Source organism: Chlorocebus sabaeus, chromosome 12 (genome assembly GCF_047675955.1).
Source record: "Chlorocebus sabaeus isolate Y175 chromosome 12, mChlSab1.0.hap1, whole genome shotgun sequence".
NCBI lineage: Eukaryota > Metazoa > Chordata > Mammalia > Primates > Cercopithecidae > Chlorocebus > Chlorocebus sabaeus.
In genome coordinates, this window is record NC_132915.1 from 25,662,182 (window position 1) to 25,683,315 (window position 21,134).

The following is a 21,134-nucleotide window of genomic DNA, read 5'->3' on the forward strand; positions in this document are numbered from 1 at the left end:
TTAAGGACATGATGTACTTTTCCTGAGAAAGTTATGATTCTTATAGTTTAAACAACACTGGTTAGTGTAGCTGAGAAAAAAATAAATCACTGACAAGTGTATAGTACCTTCTGCTTAAAAATCAATTTTTACAATTAATTAAATCATTTCCTTACAACTATCTTGAGGGATCAATAGTATTATTCCTATCTTATATAGGAAGAAACAAATCCAGGCAGGTTTAATAATCTGTCCAAGATCCCACATCTACCAAATATTACAACCAGGGCTCAAGACCATGCCTCTGACTCTAAATTTAGTCATTTGCCCCACTATTCCATACTGCCTCTCTTTTGGAAACTAAATCTTAGACTGATTTTTAGTTTCACCATTCAAAGCATTGATTCTTTGGGGTGATTAATTTTGAGCTCCAAACAAGTGACTTAAAGAAAGCTTTGAAACATACAGTGTTTACAGACTAAACATTCTGGAGATTGTTTCAGATATCTGATACATTAGTCTAGCATATGCAGAAACAGTCTCCAGAACAATCTCTGAACTGACAGGAAAAGATATGGTAGAGGCATAAGTCAGGAATCCAGAAGAGTTATCATTTAAGAAGCTTTTCCAAAATCATGTATCAAAAGGCATCACCCCCAGATGTAATTTTTCCCAGATTCTCACTCTGTATGACTAAAGTCCCTTAATTCAGACAGAGGTTGACATGGGTACCGCACTGTATAGAAATCATCTGTTTTCTGGATTGACTTCCTCCATGGTCAGAAAAATAAAGTTTATATCAATAGTTTCTGGCCTTTATTCCTATTCCTGAAATTTAAGCCAAATCTAAACACCATGAAGGCTGGGAGACTATTCCTTCTTTCTCACTCTTTCCATTGTCTTACTTCTGCCTTAGTTATAAGTTCAAAGGTCAGACCAAATTTGCCAGTGAATCTAAAATTAGGAACATGCTAAGAAATGTAGGTAATTTCTAGATCAGTGATTCTCAACCTTTGTTTGTGTCTTCTTTTTTTTTTTTTTTTTTTTTTTTTTTTTGAGACAGAGTCTTGCTCTGTCACCCAGATAGAGTGTAGTGTTGGGATCATGGCTTATTGTAGCCTCAACCTCCCAAGCTCAAGTGATCCTCTCACATCAGTCTCCCTAGTAGCTGGGACCACAGGCATGTGCCACCATGCCTGGCTTTTTTTTTTTTTTTGGTACAGACAGAGTCTCACTATATCACTATGTTGCCCAGTCTGGCCTCCAACCCCTGGGGCTCAAGCAATCCTCTCGCCTCAGCCTCCCAAAGTGTTGGGATTACAGGTGTGAGCCAACATACCTGGCCTGTTTCTGTCTTTACTGTCCACATGGCCATACCTTCATCATCATATACAGAAAGTGGTATATCATAAATAACAGGAGAGTAACAAGTATTTTGGGGAAAAACAGGGGAGAGAGAACCTGGAACAGTATCTTCCAACAGAGAATATCCACATGAAAATTAAAGGAAATATAGCTATATGCGTGAATTTCTATCTTCTCAGCTCTTCTAGTATCCTTACCATTTAGCTCCCTGCTTGGTTGTTTATGTTTCTGGTCAATGTTCTTTTGCTTACTCAAGTCTGAGTGATTTTATGTGCACGGAACATGGCTGTACTTTGGTCAGGTGTCTAGACAAAAGCATTCTTAAGGAAAAATTATTTATCTACAAAGGTTACTATAAAATAAGTCTTTTGGTTTTTATTATAAAAATAATAGCAAACTAAATAATTTTTATTCAAAAGACTGCTACCATAAATCTATAAGCCACATGTCTAATTCTTTATAAAAATTCTCCCTGCTATTTTTACAACATTCCTGTGGCTAGGAGTAGGTATAATTATCCTCGTTTTGCAGATGAGAAACCCAAGGCTCAAAGAATTAAGAGATTTGCTTGAGGTCACAAAATTAATCAGAAGCAGCAGAGGCAGAATCCATAAAAAGATCTTTAAATTTAAGGCATGCTATTAAGTTACAAGTGGAACATGTGTTCCTATAGCTTTTCAGATCTTCTAAATATTAAAATAAAACACATATACTACTTGGCAGAGCACACATTTTTATTGGTATAGTGTTGTGACTTATTCTAACACTGGTATATTAACTGCTTTGTAAATAGGGCCAAACGTGCTGGCTTGTTCCTAGCCTAGAGCAACGTTAGAGTATTTATACATTATGTAAAAGTCACAAAACTTCAAAGTTGGAAAAGTTCATTTAGAGAACAACACGTAATTTTTGCTAAGCAATGTTTCAAGAGAGGAGGATGTAGTTTTCTATGATGCTGTTCCCAGATTTTCAATATACTGAGATCTAAACAATGAAGATCTAACTAAATGGTGAGCAACATGGGCCAACCTATGTACAATTCAACTGGAATGCAAAAAGCACCACTAAAGCAGCAATTGTGTAGTGTCATGAGGCAACACACATGTTTTTATAAGCACTCATTAAAAGTTAGTCACGATTTGAGATCTTGTCCAACCGGTATGGTATGCCCCAAGTTAGTGATCTTAAAAGAGACAAACCACTGATGGACTATTGTTTAACATATATTAAACAAAAAGGAAGAATGAGATTTATTTCCTAATAGGGATGTATGGAGTTAAGTCTTTCAATTATGATCATTGGTAATGTCCACAAACTAAATGATTTTATCTTTTAAGAAATCTACTTCATAAGACATTTACTTGGGGCAGGTGTAAGAGGACAATTACCATCTTAAAACTAACTAACTTCCTCAAAGATAGTTGCCTTGCTCTGGTCATATTAATATGTCACAAGAATAACCTATTTATGATAATAATGAATTCAGGAGTCAACTCACATCAGGAAGAAATTAGATTGTACCATGATTCATTTGTTTTAATGCTCAGTATTCACATGTGACTTGCCTAACTTCAGTTGAGAGCATTTTCTCACTCTCTTAAAAAAAGAAACAGCAGGAAGATTTTGATGACAAGAATATAAAAATCTAAGGGATAAAATTAATAAACATTCTCAATGAAGAAGGCAAATTACCTGTAATAAAATACTACATTTTATTTCTATAGTTTTGCTGTATTTGAATTTGTCCTATAATTCTTTTCATTTTATTCTCAAATCATTCTTGGGTGAAGGAAAATACGTGATACTGTTATTTATTGATATTCTAACTTAAAGAGAGTTGTTATAACTCACCCAAGGTTATATAAAGAGTGACTCAGTAGCCATGTGAAGAGTCTACTCCTGGTGTGGCCCTGACTCCAAGTTTAGGACACCTTCCAACATATTAAACTGTAAAATGTGTCACAGGTTAGAATTAAGCATAGTCTGTATCATGACCATCTCTTTGTTGTCTACAGGAACAATCCAAAAAAATATGAGCTAGTATGTACTCTGCACTATGCTAAGCATCTCAAAGATTCAGAAGATTCATAATGCATAGTCCCTTCCTCACAGTGCATGCTATAAATCTGAACAGCAAGCAATATATTCTTAGAGTTAAAATAGTGTTTAAGAAATTAACTAACTGATTTCTCAAAGTGGGCTTTTAGAAAAATCTGCATTGAGCCAGGGCTAATTGACGGCTCTTGCAGATAGTCACATAAGCCATGGCTTTTTTTTTTTGAGACAGAGCCTCACTCTGTTGCCCAGGCTGGAGTACAGTGGCAGAATCTCAATTCACCGCAACCTCTGCCTCCTGGGTTCAAGCGAGTGTCCTGCCTCAGCCTCTCAAGTAGCTGTGATCACAGGATCACAACCAACACGCTCTACTAATTTTTGTATTTTTAGTTAGAGTCAGAGTTTCATCATGTTGGCCAGGCTGGTCTTGAACTCCTATCTTCAAGTGATCTGCCTGCCTTGGCCGCCCAAAGTGTTGGGATTACAGGTATGAGCCACTGTGCCTGGCCATGAAATGCATGTAACTTGATAAAGGATAGACAATAAAGTAATCCAGGTAACTGTTTTTTTACAAAGAGGAGAAATCCCATGTTTTTAATGCTACATTACATAAATAATACTACAGTTCAAATATCACTTTACTAACGAACTAAAAATCTCCTTCAAGAACTTATCAGCTATTTTTAATTTTAAGCTTTTTATTATAAGAAGGTCTTAGTAACATTACTAGATTGCTTACTATTGCTTCTTGTACACTAGTCTTATCTCCGAGCTAGACTATTAACACTACGAAGGCCAGAATGATAGGCACTCAGACTTTAAAATTTTGATAGCAATATTGATTTTTCTTGTTTGTGGCTTCTCCACCACCCAAACAAGACAAGCTCGTTAGCTTGCATTTATTTTTAATCCCTAGTTTTGGTGAAACCTGGAACTATGAGTTTACATTTTTTTTTCTTCTAAAAGACTTACCCCTTCTATTTGTATAATTCTATATAACAACAGCATTAAATTTCACCACCATATTGTCAATCATTTTTAAAGTTAACCCAGTTTTACTAAGTTCTTGGTTCATTAGTTTCTTCTCTCGCATCTTTTTATATTCTGGAGTACATCCCTAAATGTATACTTTTTTTTTTTTTTTTTTGGACAAACTTTCAGCCTGGATGATTTTTTGTCCTGATATATGAGTGAGCCATAGCTTAGCTCTGTAAGAAATTCTAAATTCAAAATACTGTTACAGTATTTTGTAGAACTTGCCCTACTTTTTATGATAATAGATGAGAAGTCTGATGCCTACTTACAGTTGCTTTATAGTTAACCTCTTTTGTCCCTCTGAAAGCTGGTAGCAATTTCTCTGTACCACTGGAGTTTACCAACCTCACCATGATATGTCTAGGTAACATCTTTTTCCCACAATAATCCTAGAAAGCACTTGATAGAACCCTTCTACTTGAAGGCCTAAGATTTTCCTTAACTTTGGAGGTTTTTTTTTCTTTTTATCATTTCTTTCTTACCTACCTTGGCTTCTGTATTTCCTTTAGACAGAGTGGCTTTCTTAGCTTGAGCCTCCAAATATCACATTTTATTTCATAACTTTTATCACTTTGACCTTTTTGACTAGGTTTTAGATAAGCCCATTGGCTTGATGTCCCAAATCGCTAATTTAGTCTTTAACCTTGTCCTATTCAGCCATCCTATTAAGATGTTTACATTTCTGCAACCACAGTGGCAGTTTCTAAGCAATGTTATAGGATTCTTGTTTTTTTTTTTTTTTTTCCCAACAGCAGTGTTTGCTGGTTTTTGGACTTCGAAAGCTATTTGAATCATTAAGGTTATAATTTAGGATACTTGAGGTTGCAATTGCAGTTTTTAAAAGTATTCTTCTGTGACTTAGATAACCTCTCTTAACTGGGCGTGAGAGGGTTTCTAGCATGCACTTCATGGCTTCTCTTTTCCTAAAAAGTTTAGTCTGCTTAGCTCATATTTATAAATGAGGGCCTAAATCTATATTATCCAATATGGTAACGAGTATTCACATTTGCGAACTAACATTAAATAAAATTAAAATTCCCCAGTTGTGCTGGTTGTATTTCAAGTGCTCAATAGGGACATGTGGTTACTGGCTACCAAAATGGATAGCAATTATCTGGCATATTTCTATCACAGAAAAGTCTGTTGGACAGTACTGCTAGTGATTAAAGAGCTGTAGCCATAGAATGCATTACTAAAGCAGAATTGGGAATCACCATTGCTTTGGAAGTGAATTCAGATATTAATTACACAATCCCTGGCTCTGTTGATAGATGAAAAATTAACAGCTATGGCTTTGCTTTAGTATACACAGGGAGCATTTTGCCTCTAAGCACAAGGGCTTCTTTGTTAAGCTCTAACACCAACAGGGATAAGGTATACTGCTCTGCCTTTCTCTTTCATGGCATTTTCCCACTTTAGAAAGTTATTCTTCTGACTGTCTTGGCATTATTCTAGAGTTTTACTGAAAAAACCTTAACTTCCACCCATATTATATTGCAAATTCATATACTGTGTAGTTGTATAAATCTAATCCTCTCTACTTTATATCTTTAGTTTCCTTAATTTTTAAAATAAAGGTAGGACTTATTTTACTTTTGGTTTTGTTTAACTGGTCAATGTATATGTTACAAGGTTCGCTACATTCAGATACATAAAAAAACAGCTTGTTCATTTCTTATAATCTGGCCTTTATCAGAAGCCACTGATTGATTAAAACAGTCTCCTTCAGGTATATGTTCCTTTTCTTCGAATTTAGCCTCCTTATATTTTTTCCCAAGACAGTCTCATTGGACGAGGGAGTCCACTGTCTCCTCCAGCTTCAGAGAAGGGACCTGTCTCTGTTGTGCTCTCCTTAATGCTGCTTTCTGCCAACATAACCTTTTTCAGTTTTTTGGTATTATCGTTTTGTTTTTTTTTCTTTCTTTTTCTTTTCACTGAGATTTGGGGAAAAAGAAAACTCCTGCCTTAGCCTCCCAAGTAGCTGGGATTATAGGCGTGTACCAACATGCAGGGCTAATTTTGTATTTTTAGTAGCGACGGGATTTCACCATGTTGATCAGGGTGGTCTTGAACTTCTGACCTCAAGTGATCCACCCACTTTGGTCTCCCAGAGTACTGGGATTACAGGTTTGAGCCACCGTGCCCAGCCACGTAAAGGAAAATTTTAAGTATCTGTTCAGTCAGCCATTTTGAATTAGAAAAATACCTTAGTTAAATTTGACTGACTTTTCTTACTAGGCAGTGAAAAAAAGACCTTAATAAATGTGTCCCTAGAGACACATTAAAATTAGAATTAACTACCACAGTAAGCCAGGAATTTTTTTTAATATACTAAGGACTAACTGACATTGAATCATCATATGAGGGTCAAAGAACTGCTCTGTTCTGTATTGGTGAGTTTAAATTCAAGCAACAGTGTTACATATGTAAAAGTAACCACAATATTATTTTATATCAATAATAGATGACAACTTACCGCACATGACTATTCTAGTTTTACTGAGAACCAGATTCAGCATTATTATGTCATTCAAGTTTATGGGAAATGCGACATCCTATTACTATAGTGTCTTATGATAAAGACTAATGATGGTATACTGAACATTCACATATATAAGTATATACCATGATGTCAAATATATTACTCAAATTGATGACTTCAGTGGCATGAGTCATTTAAAAATAAACAAGACAGACACCTGGTATAAGCTACCTATATAAATATTCTCAGGACAACAAAGCATTTAACATAATCCCTAGCTTAGCTTGGCATTTCATATCCATGATGCTGAGAATGGCCTACAATATCAGCTGACCTCCAAAACTGGGTCTGATTAGTGTAAAGTTGTAATTGAATGCTACCACTGATGGACCATCATTTGAAAATTATTACATATATGTAACTCCATCAACTACAAGAAGAAATACTTCTTTATGACATATGACTCTGCAAAAACAAAAGCAAAACAGAAAATGCATCACATAAGTTAGTTACAAAAGGACAATTTGAGTTATTAATTTTTTAGAATGTAACTCCAACTCTTCCAACTAAAAATATATCTGAGAAAATATCAAAGAAAATGTTTGCCATAAAGTTCTAAAAATGTCATTCTACCTCATGAATAAGCAGATAAATTGGAAAAGAATTAGAACTAAGGTTGAGAAAATCAACTCCAAAGCTATGGGAAAGTCCAAGTTCACTTGATATTTTTAGAAGCCAAAAAACCCTACAGGGACCAAATAAATCACTGTTAGAAAATCAAATCACACTGATTTCTTTCAGTCCAAAGAAGGATTATCTGAAGTTGCTTTGTGTATTTAAACAGCTAAGAGGATCTTTTGGAATGCTTTTTCACATCCACTAATACTATTTCTGAAAAGAACCTGGTCATCTGGGTACCTGTATCTGTCCCCAAAGGTCATGATTTAAAGGTTAACATTTGTTCTATCTAGGGAGTGTTTTAATAGAAACTGTAGTAACCCATTAGAGATGGAAAGATTGAGGATGCAAGAAAGCATGAACAACTAAGGAAATTTACACCTTAAATCTTTAGGTAGGCAAGAGAAGATGGGCTCCAGGGTGTTGTGGAGCGACTAGCCTCAGGGACAGACATGCATTTCATCTACTGTGATAGTAAAATAGAATATATGGGTACAGACGTTGGTAGTTTGATAGATGTGGTGGTGGTTTAATAAAAAGCTGAATCTAAGCAGCGTTAGGATTTTGTCAGGTGAGTACCACAGTGGGAAAGATGGACTAGGGGTATATGCAAAAAGCAGTTATACTGATGAAACACAGACCCCAAACTAGAAAAGCAGGGAAGGGCCGGGCACTGTGGCTCACGCCTGTAATCCCAGCACTTTGGGAGGCCGAGGTGGGTGGATCACATGAGGTCGGGAGTTCAAGACCAGCCTGACCAACATGGCGAAACCCTGTCTCTACTAAAAATATAAAATTAGCCAGGGATGGTGGCACATGCCTGTAATCCCAGCTACTTGGGAGGCTGAGGCAGGAGAATCACTTGAACCCAGGAGGTGGAAGTTGCCTGGCAACAGGGAGAGACTCTGTCTCAAAAAAATAAAAATAAAATAGAAAAGCAGGGAAACCAAAACATGAATGAACAGTGAAAAGTAGAAGGGTTAATGGACAGGACTATCCAATGGCGATAATAAATATTACCTGAGGGATATGGAAACCAGATAGATGGCGGTCAGTCTTTTTTTTTTTTTTGGAGATGGAGTCTCGCACTGTTGCCCAGGCTGGAGTGCACTGGCATGATCTCAGCTCACTACAACCTCCACCTCCCGGGTTCAAGTGATTCTCCTACCCCAGCCTCCCAAGTAGCTAGGATTACAGGCACGCACCACCACGTCCAGCTAACTTTTTGTATCTTTAGTAGAGATGGGAGTTTCACTATGTTGGCCAGGCTGGTCTCAAACTCCTGACCTCGTGATCCGTCCGCCTCGGCCTCCCAAAGTGCTAGGATTACAGGTGTGAGCCACGACGCCCGGCCCAGTCTTTTAAAAATTTTGTAAGTACAGCAGTTACCAGTGAGGAGCAAGTTTGTGATTTGACCATGAGGGTACACTTCTGAGGTGGGGAGTCTAAAAGCTGAGATGTCAGATATTGGACAGATTATCCATGTGTATGTAGCAATTACTAAGTATGATGATAGAACTGTGGAAAGGTAGTAAGCCCAGGTACTAATGAAGAGGTGTAACTAGGAGGTTAGTACAGATCTGGAGGGTATAGTAGTCTGACAGCATTTATTTCAGAGGAGCTATAGTTTTTGAGTAAGGAGAAACAAACAGAGCAAATGGGAGAAAGGGTTCTACATGGGAGATGAGTGGTAAAGGTGTGGAGTGAAAATACATCATCACTTAAGAGGATTACAGGGAAACAGTGTTCCCAGGAACAGTCAGGTAGGGCAAGAAAGCAAAAGACATTTTATATTCAACTCTATGTCTCTATTTCATGACAACAGACTACAAATTGTAGAAGGTAAAGTGGAAGCATTAGGGGAGAGAGTACTGAAAGGTTGGAAGATTGCATCAGGTTAGGGTATGTACAAAACCAAATAGGGAAAAGTAATAATAAAAGATCTGGGAATCTAGGACATTAAAACACCAACCAGCCAGGCACGGTGGCTCATGCCTGTAATCCCGGCACTTTGGGAGGCCAAAGCAGGTGGATCACAAGGTCAGGAGTTTGAGACCAGCCTGGCCAAGATGGTGAAACCCTGTCTCTACTAAAAATACCAAAATTAGCCAGAAGCGGTGGCGGGCACCTGTAATCCCAGCTACTCGGGAGGCTCAGGTAGGAGAATCGCTTGAACCTGGGAGGCAGAGGTTGCAGTGAGCCAAGATCGCACCACTGCACTCTAGCCTGGGTGTCAGAGCAAGACTCTGTTTCAAAATAATAATAAGAATAATAATAATAAATTAAAATAAAAAACCAACCAAAACAAATAAATGCCTTTTGTAAGTTTCAAGAGAGTAGCTCAGTATCTTTCCAATAAATTCCCTTTCTGTTTAAGTTAGCAACTAAAGAATCCTAATGCTAATTACCTTCATGGACAGTGCCTTGCACATATCAGACAAGTCAAAAAAGGAATGTTTATTTACTGCATTTGTAAACCAAAAAGAATTTGAGACAGGTCTCAACCAATTTAGAGGTTTATTTGGCCAAGGTTAAAGAACATGGCCCATGACACAGTCTCAGGAAGTCCTGGGAACATGTACCCAAGATGGCTGGGATACAGTTTGGTTTTGTACATTTTAGAAAGACAGAAGTTACAGGCTAACACATAAATCACTGTATGTAATGTATACATTGGTTTAGCCTGAAAAGGGAGGACATCTTGTAGGGAAGGGAGGTGGGGGAGGCTTCCAGATCATAGGTGGATTCAAAGATTTCCTGACTGGCAGTTGGTTGAAAGAGTTTAGCTCTGCCTCAACGGTTGAATACAGCATAAATAAATGCTTGCCTTTAGGTAAGGGAGTTGTGGAAGTCAAGGTTCTTGTCATGTAGATGAAGCCTCCAAGTAGCAGGCTTCAGAGAGAATAGCCAGTGAATGTCTCTTAACAGACCTTAAAAGGTGTCAGCCTCTCCTAAGGGAAGGAGGTTCTCTACAGAATGCAGATTTCACCCCACAAAACACAGCTTTGCAGGGTTATTTCAAATATGTCAAAAGAAATATATTTTGGGGAAAAATACTTTGATTTCCTTCAGGGCCTGCTATCTGTCATGTGATACTATACTAGAGTCAGGTTGGAAGTTGGTATCTTATTACTACAGAGTCTGTTTTGTTAAGTCTTAAGATCTCTATTTTAATGTTACTGCTGGTCAGTTGTATCTAGACTTCGCATGGAGAAGGGTATAATGCAGCATGTCTTGACCCCTTCCCCTCTTCCCATCATGGCCTGAATTAATTTTCCAAGTTTCTTTGAGTTCCCCTTAGTTGAAAGGGGGGTCTATTAAGTTGGTTGAGGGGCTTAGAACTTTATTGTTGTTTTACCCATTCAATATATTTAACCGCTATTTGGTCTGGAGTGATAAGAAAAATCTAAGAAAGGAATCTTAGGCATGTCAGCTATTCCTTTATCCCCTCCTCGTTTCATTTCTTCCTTTCACAAAAGTCAAGATGTGAAAAACAGCACCAGTCATTGAGGTAGAAGTGAGCTGGCAGCCGGGGTGTTCTGAGGACACACAGGATTCACTGTATACCTGCCTGTGACCTCACAGTGACACTTTTGCAGGTGTGGAGAGTCCTGAGGCTTAAAATAACAAATGCCACACTCTCAACCCCAAGGTTTGGTGTCCAACTATGCCCCTCCCTCCTATAGTAGTTCTCTAAAAGGAAAACGGTCCATTTGGGGGTGAATTCATATTAATTACAACTTACTTTCAGATGAATGAATTTACCTGAATGAAGAATTCTGAGAATACTCTGTTTCTAACCGTGATTTATCTAGAAACAAGTATTGGCAATACAATTATAAAATTTCATAATTAATCCAACGGTAAGTATAGTACTATTCCCTAAAAACAGTAAGTATAGTACTATTCCCCATAGTAGAGCAAATCAAGACAAATTAATTTCAGCTGTCATGTATTAGACACAAAATTAAGTACCTAAAATACATAATTAATGCACACAAAAAATTATATTGTATCAGGCCTCAACATTAAGAAACATGCTTTAGGCTAGGCGTGGTGGCTCACGCCTGTAATCCCAACACTTTGGGAGGCCAAGGCAGGCAGGTCATGGGGTCAAGAGATTGAGACCATCCTGGCCAACATGGTAAAATCCCGTCTCTACTAAAACTACAAAAATTAGCTGGGTGTGGTGATGCACACCTGTAATCCCAGCTACTCAGAAGGCTGAGGCAGGAGAAGTGCTTGAACCCGGGAGGTGGAGATTGCAGTGAGCCGAGACTGTGCCACTGCACTCCAGCCTGGCAACAGAGTGAGACTTCGTCTCAAAAAAAAAAAAAGAAACATGCTTTATTAGCTTCAAGTGGAAGCAACTTGGTAATCTAAGCATATGGAATATCCCCAAGCATAGATGAAATTACGTTGTGTGAAAGAGAGAAGAGAAAATAAAAGGTAAACAATAGTATGGATTACAGTTCTTCAAAGCATTGAAAAAGGCACAAAGGAAAAGTAAAGACCTTCACTAGCACTACTAGGTGTAATATTATAAATATCATAATGCCTAGCACACCACAATGTCTTGTCACTTGAAAAAATGTTAAATTTAAAACAAATCAACTGAGGAGGGAATACATTTAACATAAACTCACTGAATAGCACTGGGAAACATATCAACGAATATTTCCCAATTTGGAGAAAGATAAAAGAGGGTGACCTCTATAACACCAGAATCATCTACAGAATGTCAGAGATGGTCAAATCAGATCTATGGTAGATTCGATGTCTGGCCAACTGCTTTGCTCAGTGGCTACCCACTTCATGGCTACCCTTAATTGCTGATAGCCATTGGCTGAGAAATAACATTTATTCCCATGACTGGCACTTCACCACTCACACTAAAATTACTCACACCAGGGATCACATGAACCAATCTGGAATTCCTTAAAGCTCAACATCTCTGAGCAGGGGGAGACAGGACAAAGACCTTAACAGCTGATACCAAGCTACCTGGACAAATAGTACAGGAAAGGTTTTTCCCACAGCAAAATTTACTCACTCATTTTACAGTGTCAGGCATCACAACCCATTAAATGAGGATTACAACTTTAACTGAAACCAGAAAAAAATCAGTATCCAGGCTCAGTACCTTATATACAAAATCTACTTTGTAATGATCATCTTTACTCAACAGCAGCAGTCCCCAACCTTTTTGGCACCAGAAACGGGTTTCGTGGAAGACAATTTTTTCATGGACCAGGGTGGGGGTGGGGCATCAGGGTGGCTTTGGGATGATTCAAGTGCATCACATTTATTGTACACTTTATTTCTATTATTATTACATTGTAATATATAACGAAATAATTATGCAACTAACCATAATGTAGAATCAACGGGAGCCCTAAGCTTGTTTTCCTGCAACTAGATGGTCCCATCTGGGGGTGATGGGTAACAGTGACAGATTATCAGGCATTAGATTCTCATAATGAGCACACCGCCTAAATCCCTCCCATGTGCAGTTCACAATAGGGTTCACACTCCTATGAGAATCTAATGCCAGAGCTGATCTGACAGAAGGCAGAACTCAGGTGGTAATGTGAGTGATGGGGAGTGGCTGTAAATACAGATGAAGCTTCACTCACTCACCTGCACTTCAACACCTGCTGTGTGGCCCAGTTCCTAACAGGCCATGGACTGATGTGGGGGTTGGCGACCCCTGCTCCACAGAGAGACAAACTTAAGCGTCATGACTAGAGTTTGCAGATAAAGACTTACAAAAAGGTAAAGATGAAAAGACAATTAGAATTATTGTGACTTGTGGTTAGCTAAGATACTCAATATCTGTTAGAATGTTAACTTGTTTTTGTTTTATTTCTGGAGAATAAAATAGTTGTCTTTTAAAATAGGACTAATATAATTAGTGTTCCTTCAACTTTCCCAAAACAAAAGGCAAGCAAACAAAAACAGAACTTTAAAACATCTAGGTGGTACATCAGTCCTTTGGCTGTAATACCTATTTTTTCCCCCTACTGTGGCCCAGGCTGGAGTGCAGTGGCATGATCTCAGCTCACTGCAACCTCTGCCTCCTGGGTTCAAGTGATTCTCCTGCCTCAGCCTCCCAAATAGCTGAGATTACAGGCGCCCACCATCACGCCCGGTGGCGTAATTTTTGTATTTTTAGTAGAGATGAGGTTTTACCATGTTGGCCAGGCTGACTGCAAACTCCTGACCTCAAGTCATCTGCCTGCCTTGGCCTCCCAAAGTGCTGGCATTACAGTCATGAGCCACTGCACCCAGCCTTCTTGTTTGTTAGTTTTGGCTTATTTTTGGCTGAGGTAAAATTTACATCAATGTCATGCACAGGCCTTAAACGTACAATTTAATGAGTTTTAATATATTTACTCTTATAATCTTCACTGCTCTCGCCACTCCAGAAAGTTTTCTTGTGCTTTTCTGGTCTCTATAGATGGAATCACATAATATGCTCTTTTGTATCTGGTTTCTTTCTCTCCACATTAATGTTTCCAAGATTCATCTGCTTTGCTTATATCAGTGGTTCTTTTTTTTAAAATAGCAGAGTAGTATTCCACTGTATGCATCTACCACAATCTGCTTATATATATTCTGTTGATATGGGTTTTCCCCATTTTTGACAACTGTGAATAAAGGTGTATGTAAACACAGAATCCTGTTCTGCTGTATAAATGCAATCATAACTAATCTTAAACTTGACAGCTTTCTGCCTAAATCAGAAGCCAAGAAAATGGACTAAATTACTATCTACTTTCACAGTAAGTCAGCAAAAGGAGCCTCTGCTACAGAGCCCAGGCTGATGAGATGAGATCCACCCCAACCAGCCCACATCTTTGGCATGTGATACTCCAGGGACCACACCTTATGAGGAGAGACTCTCCCTAGAACATTTCAAACAGGCAATGTTTAGGATCAGTGGCAATAAACAGCACTCATTTCTGTTCTGACCCTAATTTGGTGTCACACTGCTTCTTTTACACCCAAAAATACAGTATGTATATTTTAAAATCACACATACACATGGAGGGCTTTTGATTTACTTGCCCTTTGAATTGTCCTCCCACAGACCCCATCCAACCAATGAAGAGGCATGTGCTAATTATGTAACTCTGGGCATGTCATTTACCTCTAAGCCCTAATTTCCCAATATGTAAAATGGGATCATTTTGCATCTATCTTAGGATTACTTTTGATTAATGCCTGTCACTTCTCCCACCAAATCACAAGCTTCAATTAAGACTGTGACTCTACTATTTTGCTCAACCCTATACCTCCAATATCTAGCACAATGTTTGGTACTAGATAACAGATGTGAAATAAAGACATGAATACCAGAATTGCACTGCAGGCTTTTTGGCATAGTGCAAAACCAAAAACAACTCAAATGTTTATTAATAGGAAAGTGCTTAAATAAGCTAATCCACATTTGTGCTGTATAATATTACACAGCCATTTTAAAAATGAGCTTAATCTTTCTGTTCTGATACATCCACTTTACTGAATGAGAAGGGAAAACATGTATTTTATTACATACACACTGCATCATACACAGATGTCTAGAAATGTACACATCAAAGTGTTAACAGTGACTACATCCGAACAGGACTAAAACTGGGAACAGACTTTCACTTTTATACAGTACCTTATATACTTCTCTATTGTTTCAGTATTCTTCAACAAGTATGCATTTCTTTTCTAATCAAATTTTTAAGGCTTTGATCAACTGCAGGTCCACATAAATTATTACAGGCTTTATTCTTAGTTCATATTTTTATCCCTATTTCTTTAAAATATTTTTGTAGCCAGGTACAGTGGCTCACGCCTGTAATCCCAGCACTTTGGGAGGCCGAGGCTGGCGGATTGCTTGAGGTCAGGAGTTTGAGACCAACCTGGCCAACACAGTGAAACCCCGTCTCTACTAAAAATACAATAATTAGCCAGGCATAGTGGTGCGCCCCTGAAATCCCAGCTACTCGGGAGGCTGAGGCAGGAGAATCACTTGAACCTGGGAGGTGGAGGTTGCAGTGATCCAAGATCGCGCCACTGCACTCCAGCCTGGGTGAGAGAGCGAGACTATGTTTCAAAATAAATAAATAAAAATAATAATAATTATTATTTTTCTAATGATCCCTGTAGCAATCCTGAGAGAAAGGTAAGACAAGAGATAGTATTAACCCAGTATCATAGATTAAAAGCTATAGGTAAATTGCCTGACATCACCAAGCAAAACAAATGACAGAACTGGGGCTAAGGAATGGCTCTTTTCTCTTAGTCCAATGCTGTTTTTGTTGAACATCACTGCCTCTCCAGGATGGGAAAGAAGGCTGCCTTGATCCGCTCAACATCTTAGTAGTAAATGACTAGAAAAGATTTAAACCTATTCCCACTGCTGACCCTCCCAATCTCCGTAAGTCATTTGAGGGTACTGCTGACCAATGGCCATAGGGACCCTTTTAAATAACCCCAGGGAAGAGGAGGTTACAAATCCTGGCGCAAGCCCCTTCACTGTTAGACAATTCCTTATATTGAGCTGAAACCTATTTTTGTTACTTTGACTCCCTGGTCCAAGTTTGGCCATTTGGAATGGCACAAAACTTGAATATACTCTCCTTTTCTAGAGTATATTCAAGTATATGAAGAAAACTATCATTTGTGTCCTTTTGAGAATGAGTGCTTTACCTATATAAACTTCCAATACAACATCTGTAATTATCCAACTTCTAATTGCAGTGAAGTCCTAACAAACTGCTTGGCAGAGAAGGAAAAGGAAAACTATCATGTAGGACCCTTACCAAATCACAAAGTATTTAATACAAGCAGTCAATTGTTACTACAATCCTTTAAGGTAGGGCTGTCCAATCTTTTGGCTTCTCTGGGCCACACTGGAAGAACTGTCTTGGGTCACACATAAAATACACTAACACTAATGACGACTGATGAGCTATAAAAACAAACAAACAAACAAAAAAACAACAAACTCGTAATGTTTTAAGAAAGTTTACGAACTTGTGTTGGGTTGCATTCAAAGCCGCCCTGCGCCATATGTTGGACAAGCTTGCTTTATGGGGAGTTACAGAGAACGGGCATTTTTTATCACTCCTTTGTTAGATGTCACCAAATCAAATAGCTTTGCAGTGTAAAGAATAGGCACGAAGTTGGGGTCAGATGCTTCTGACAAAGTCTTGGCTTTAGATGGCTACTCATAGCAGATGCAAGAATCTGTTATGATCACAGACAATTATTAGCTATTCATTACACAGATGAACAATCAACCTAATGATTTTTCCTCAGTAAAATATTTTGTGTTGTTTTTGTCAGAACCTTCAATAACAAAGTGGCCTGGTGGTCCTCCTGATTAACAAATGACACTTTTTCATAACTTAAAAGAGAGAAAGGAATTAAAGATAAAAAGATAAAAATGGTCAATTGCAACTTAGTGACTGAACCTGAGACCCAGGAAAACATTTAGGATGAGAATGACATAGTTATTAGATAACACCAACAAAATGCACAATGAAAAGTACAAGTAGGAGAAGCCTAGGAATAGCTTACACTATAGTTAAAACTGCTTTTTATGAAAACAGTCATGAAAAACAATCAAAAGCAAATGTTTGTGCACAACCTTACAGTAAGAATACAAAAGAGGCAGACATCTATTTGGAATAGTGCAGCTTTTTATTTGTATTCTGGTGTACCTATTGATAACAGGAGCAAACTTGGGAAAGTCTTCCCAAATGTTGCTTCAGGTTTTCATTCTCAAAAACCTCTCAACCCAAGTGGGGGAAAGGAAAGCACTCAATTTAAAATATTCTTCCTTATTCTCCCTTACTGACCTGTGTTGCCCTTCACCAATATTTATAATTGGTTATCTTTCTGCTTAATTTTTGCCCATATCACCTAGAAACTATAAGCTCCGTGAAGGCAGAGTCAGCTCTTTTGAACATAGTATACCTATGAACACAGAGTCTTACACATGGAAGGTGCTTATTAAATATTTGTAGAATAAGCAAAGAAATAAAGAGAAAAGGAAAAGAAAGGAGACCACAGGTTACCAAAAACAGATTACTTTGCTTTCCCAATCAATGTTGGGAAATTAATCACTTATTGAACACTTACTATGACCTAGGCCATTTGTGTGTATCACATAGTTTAGCCTCCCAACAATCCTGATAACTTTGTCATTTGAGACCAAAGTAAGGCTCAGATAAACTAAATATTATATAACTCACTCAAGCCACACATCTAGTAAATTTGAGCTTCATAACCTATGTGAATATTAGGTTTACCTGAGTGATGCTGGCCCCTAATACGCCCCTGTCGTCAATGATTTTCTCTCCATACAGCTATGGAGACAGGGAGAGAGATTCACAGCAAAACAGCAAATTAGTAGCTGTTTTTGGTTTTTGAGACGGAGTCTCGCTCTGTCGCCCAGGAGTACAGTGATGTGATCTCAGTTCACTGCAACCACCGCCTCCAGGGTTCAAGCGACTGCAACCACCGCCTCCAGGGTTCAAGCGATTCTCCTGCCTCAGCCTCCCAAGTAGCTGGGATTACCGGCGCCCGGCAAATTTTTGTATTTTTAGTAGATTCGGGGTTTCGCCATGTTGGCCAGGTTGTTCTCGAACTCCTGATCTCAGGTGATCCGCCCACCACCTCGGCCTCCCAAAGTGCTGAGATTACAGGCGCCCGCCACCACGCCCAGCTAGTTTTTGTATTTTTAGTAGAGACGGGATTTTGCCATGTTGGCGTCAAACTCCTGACCTCAGGTGATCCACCCGTCTCGGACTCCCAAAGTGCTGGGATTACAGCACTTTAAGCCACGGCGCCCAGCCTGCACATTAGTACTTATATACAACCCAAGTCCTCTGGCTATCTAGTCTGAATTTTTTCCAGTTTACAGAAGTCCTGCTAAAGATAAACAGCAAAACAAGTATTTCTACATTAACCAAGTATTTTTATCTTCAAAACAATTGTTGCAAAACAGAAATTTCCCACTATACTAGTAAGAACTGCCTGAGACCACTTAATCATTCACATTTCCCCTGTGGGCTTGGGGTTTTTGGAAAAAAAAATCGTAGCTGAATAAACTTGGTGTAAAGTTTGAGAGAGACACCCATGCCACAATCCTCGTTTCCCTCTGCTAATGTGATCCAGATGGGAACGCTGAACGACGTAACTGCCCCATTTGCACCTTAGATTTGATTAGGGTCCTGTTCACTCTGTGCAATTAGTTAAGTGTGCTGACCATCAAATATTTACCAGGAGACAACATGTCCAGGTCAAAGAAAGGGCGTGAGAATAACATTTTAGAAAGAGTTGCGCTGCAGCCAAGACTAACTCTGGGCTGCGGTCCACACTCGCCCCAGTCGACTCCTCTCATTTCCTCTCTCCCCTCTCCAGTGAACCATTCCTTCCTGGAGTCAGAGACGGTGCAACAGGCAGGTTCCTACCTTGGTCTGCACACTCTTATCGAACTTGTCATTTTTGAAGCTAAACGTATTCTGGTGCTTCTGAGGTCTGGAACGAGCCACGTTGCCTTTCTGGGAGCTCATCGCCGAAATCAAAGCTACCCCTCGCCGGGAGCAGGCAAAAGGATGAAGGGAAAGCCAACGAACTACTCCCAGGAATTGACGCTTCTGTCAATGACCCGGAAGAAACTAATGCACCCTTTCCGCCCCGGCTCCGGGTCAGCCCACGTGACTCTTCTGGGAGGTCAAAGAGCATAGCTCTGCCCTCCCTGCTGTTAGGCCAGGCCACTCCACGCGGCGCAGCCCCGACCCCTCCTGCTACGCGCAGCTTCTTTCTCAAGTCCCGCTTTCTTCGAAATGAGAATTCCCCCATTGGCCCGAATGTGGTAGTCCATCAAGGCAAAGGGGCGGGGAACCTTTGCTCCTATTGGTTCTTCTTTTCCGCAATCCCCGCCTCCTGCCGAGCGAGCTCAGCCTCTCCTGGAGCCCAGAGCGCCTCCGACCCTGCTGGGCGGCCTGTGATTGGTGGAAATGAGGCGAGGCTGGGCTCCGTCTCTCCCCCCGCCCGCTCGCAGGCTGTAGCCGGGGTCAGCTTTGGCACCTTCCTCTAGTCAGTGGCCAACTCCTGGCTCAGTGAGGATTGTGGTCGTTCCCTCGGTTCCCCTCCAGTCTCCCTCCCGCTACCGGAGCGAGTCCCGCGCCTGGCAGGCTGAGGAGGAGCAAAGAAAGCAGGATTAAAGAGAAGGAAGACCTGGCCGGGTCTGGGTGGTGTCTGCGGTGCCAGAAAGGGAGGCGGTGGCGGCGGCGGCTGCGACCACGGCCGCGCGGGACTTGAGGCCCGAGAGCAGCCGACGGCAGCTGCGGCCGCTCCAGCGCCCCGCACCGGGGCCGTTAGTCAGCAGAACGCGAGCTCTTGTGGAGGAACAGGGCCGGCGCGAGGCGAGACTCGGGAGCGCGAGCGGGGCCCCTCGGGCGCCACCGTCCTTCTTCGTCCCGGCGCCGGGGGCTGCAGCCCTGGTCCCCGCTAGTCTGCCTGGCCCGTCTGCAGGCGGAGAGAGTCCGACGGCGCCCGGAGCGCGGATCTCGCTTTGTGGAGCTCAGCGCGTCGGCTGCGGTTCTCTCCCTACCACTTCTGCCCGGTGCTTCGGCCCGGGCCGCTCAGGTGCAGGTGCGTGCGGCCTCGGGGCTTGGGGACGCCGCAGCCCGGCTCGGGGAGGGGGCGCTAGGCCGGGAGCCGCAGCGCGGGAGGGACGAGCCCGGGCCGGCGGGGGGAGGGGAGCGGGAAGCGTCTTTGTTGTTGGCGACCGGGATCCCTCTCGGCGCAGGGGAAAGGCGGGGAAGCCACTCCTGATCGGGTCTGTGATTTTGAGAAGATTCTCTGGTGGTTGCGTGAAGGGGAGCGGTAGGACAGTCCCTGCGGTCCGTGGAGCGGCCGGAGTCAGGGGGCGGGGGAGGGAGGACCGACCGACGCTCTAAGAAGGTCTGTGGTCCTCGTCGCAGAAGAGAAGGGTTCCATTTCATTTCCTTTGCTTTTCTCTCAGTGGATGAAAAGATGGGGTCAGGTTCCCATTCCCCTCCCTGGCGCACTGAGAGATTCGCGGGTGCCTAAAAGCTTTCTCCTGAATGTCCTTATAGCTCTGTCAGGCGCGATTTTAGATTGAATCTGCACGGGGCTTGGCGATTTGTGTATTCCGGTGGGGCTGTCGTAGGGTTCTTTTTCTTTAGATGGTTGGACTTTAATCTTACCTGTTTTCGAACTCTAAGGTAGGCTTATCAGGAATCGTTTTTGAATTGGAAAATTTAAAGGTTTTGTTTGGGATGTTTTTTTAACCCCGAAGCAAAGTTATATTGTACTGTGTTAGGTTGTAGTGTGTGGGGTCTTTCGTAAAGGAAAGAGTGTATTTAACCTGGGGTTTTTGTTTAAAAAAAAAAAAAGTTCAGATCTTTGATCCTCGGTGAGATTTCTGCCAATGCCAGAAGAGAATTTTCTGTAAATGACGCTTTAAGTCAGGGTGAGGTAGATTTGGTAAGCAAAAGGATGAATA

At 40.6% G+C, this 21,134-nt stretch overlaps 2 protein-coding genes across 8 annotated transcripts in view; one reads left to right on the forward strand and one right to left on the reverse strand.

The window, feature by feature from the left end:
- The window catches only part of C12H9orf85 (chromosome 12 C9orf85 homolog), a 73,224-nt gene extending 53,704 nt beyond the window's left edge, over positions 1 to 19,520 (reverse strand). The window contains exon 1 of one of the 4 annotated variants that reach the window (XM_073021523.1): positions 19,072 to 19,520. In XM_073021523.1, the coding sequence (XP_072877624.1) occupies positions 19,072 to 19,173 (102 nt within the window). In that variant the 5' untranslated portion in view covers positions 19,174 to 19,520. The remainder of the gene's footprint in view (positions 1 to 19,071) is intronic. The other 3 variants (XM_037998489.2, XM_037998488.2, XM_007969486.3) reach the window with 3 other exon arrangements.
- Positions 19,521 to 19,651: 131 nt separating this feature from the next.
- The window catches only part of ABHD17B (abhydrolase domain containing 17B, depalmitoylase), a 48,189-nt gene continuing 46,706 nt past the window's right edge, over positions 19,652 to 21,134 (forward strand). For all 4 annotated transcript variants that reach the window (XM_037998485.2, XM_037998486.2, XM_037998482.2 and 1 more), the window contains exon 1: positions 19,652 to 20,257. The gene's annotated coding sequence lies outside the window, so the exon portion shown is untranslated. The remainder of the gene's footprint in view (positions 20,258 to 21,134) is intronic.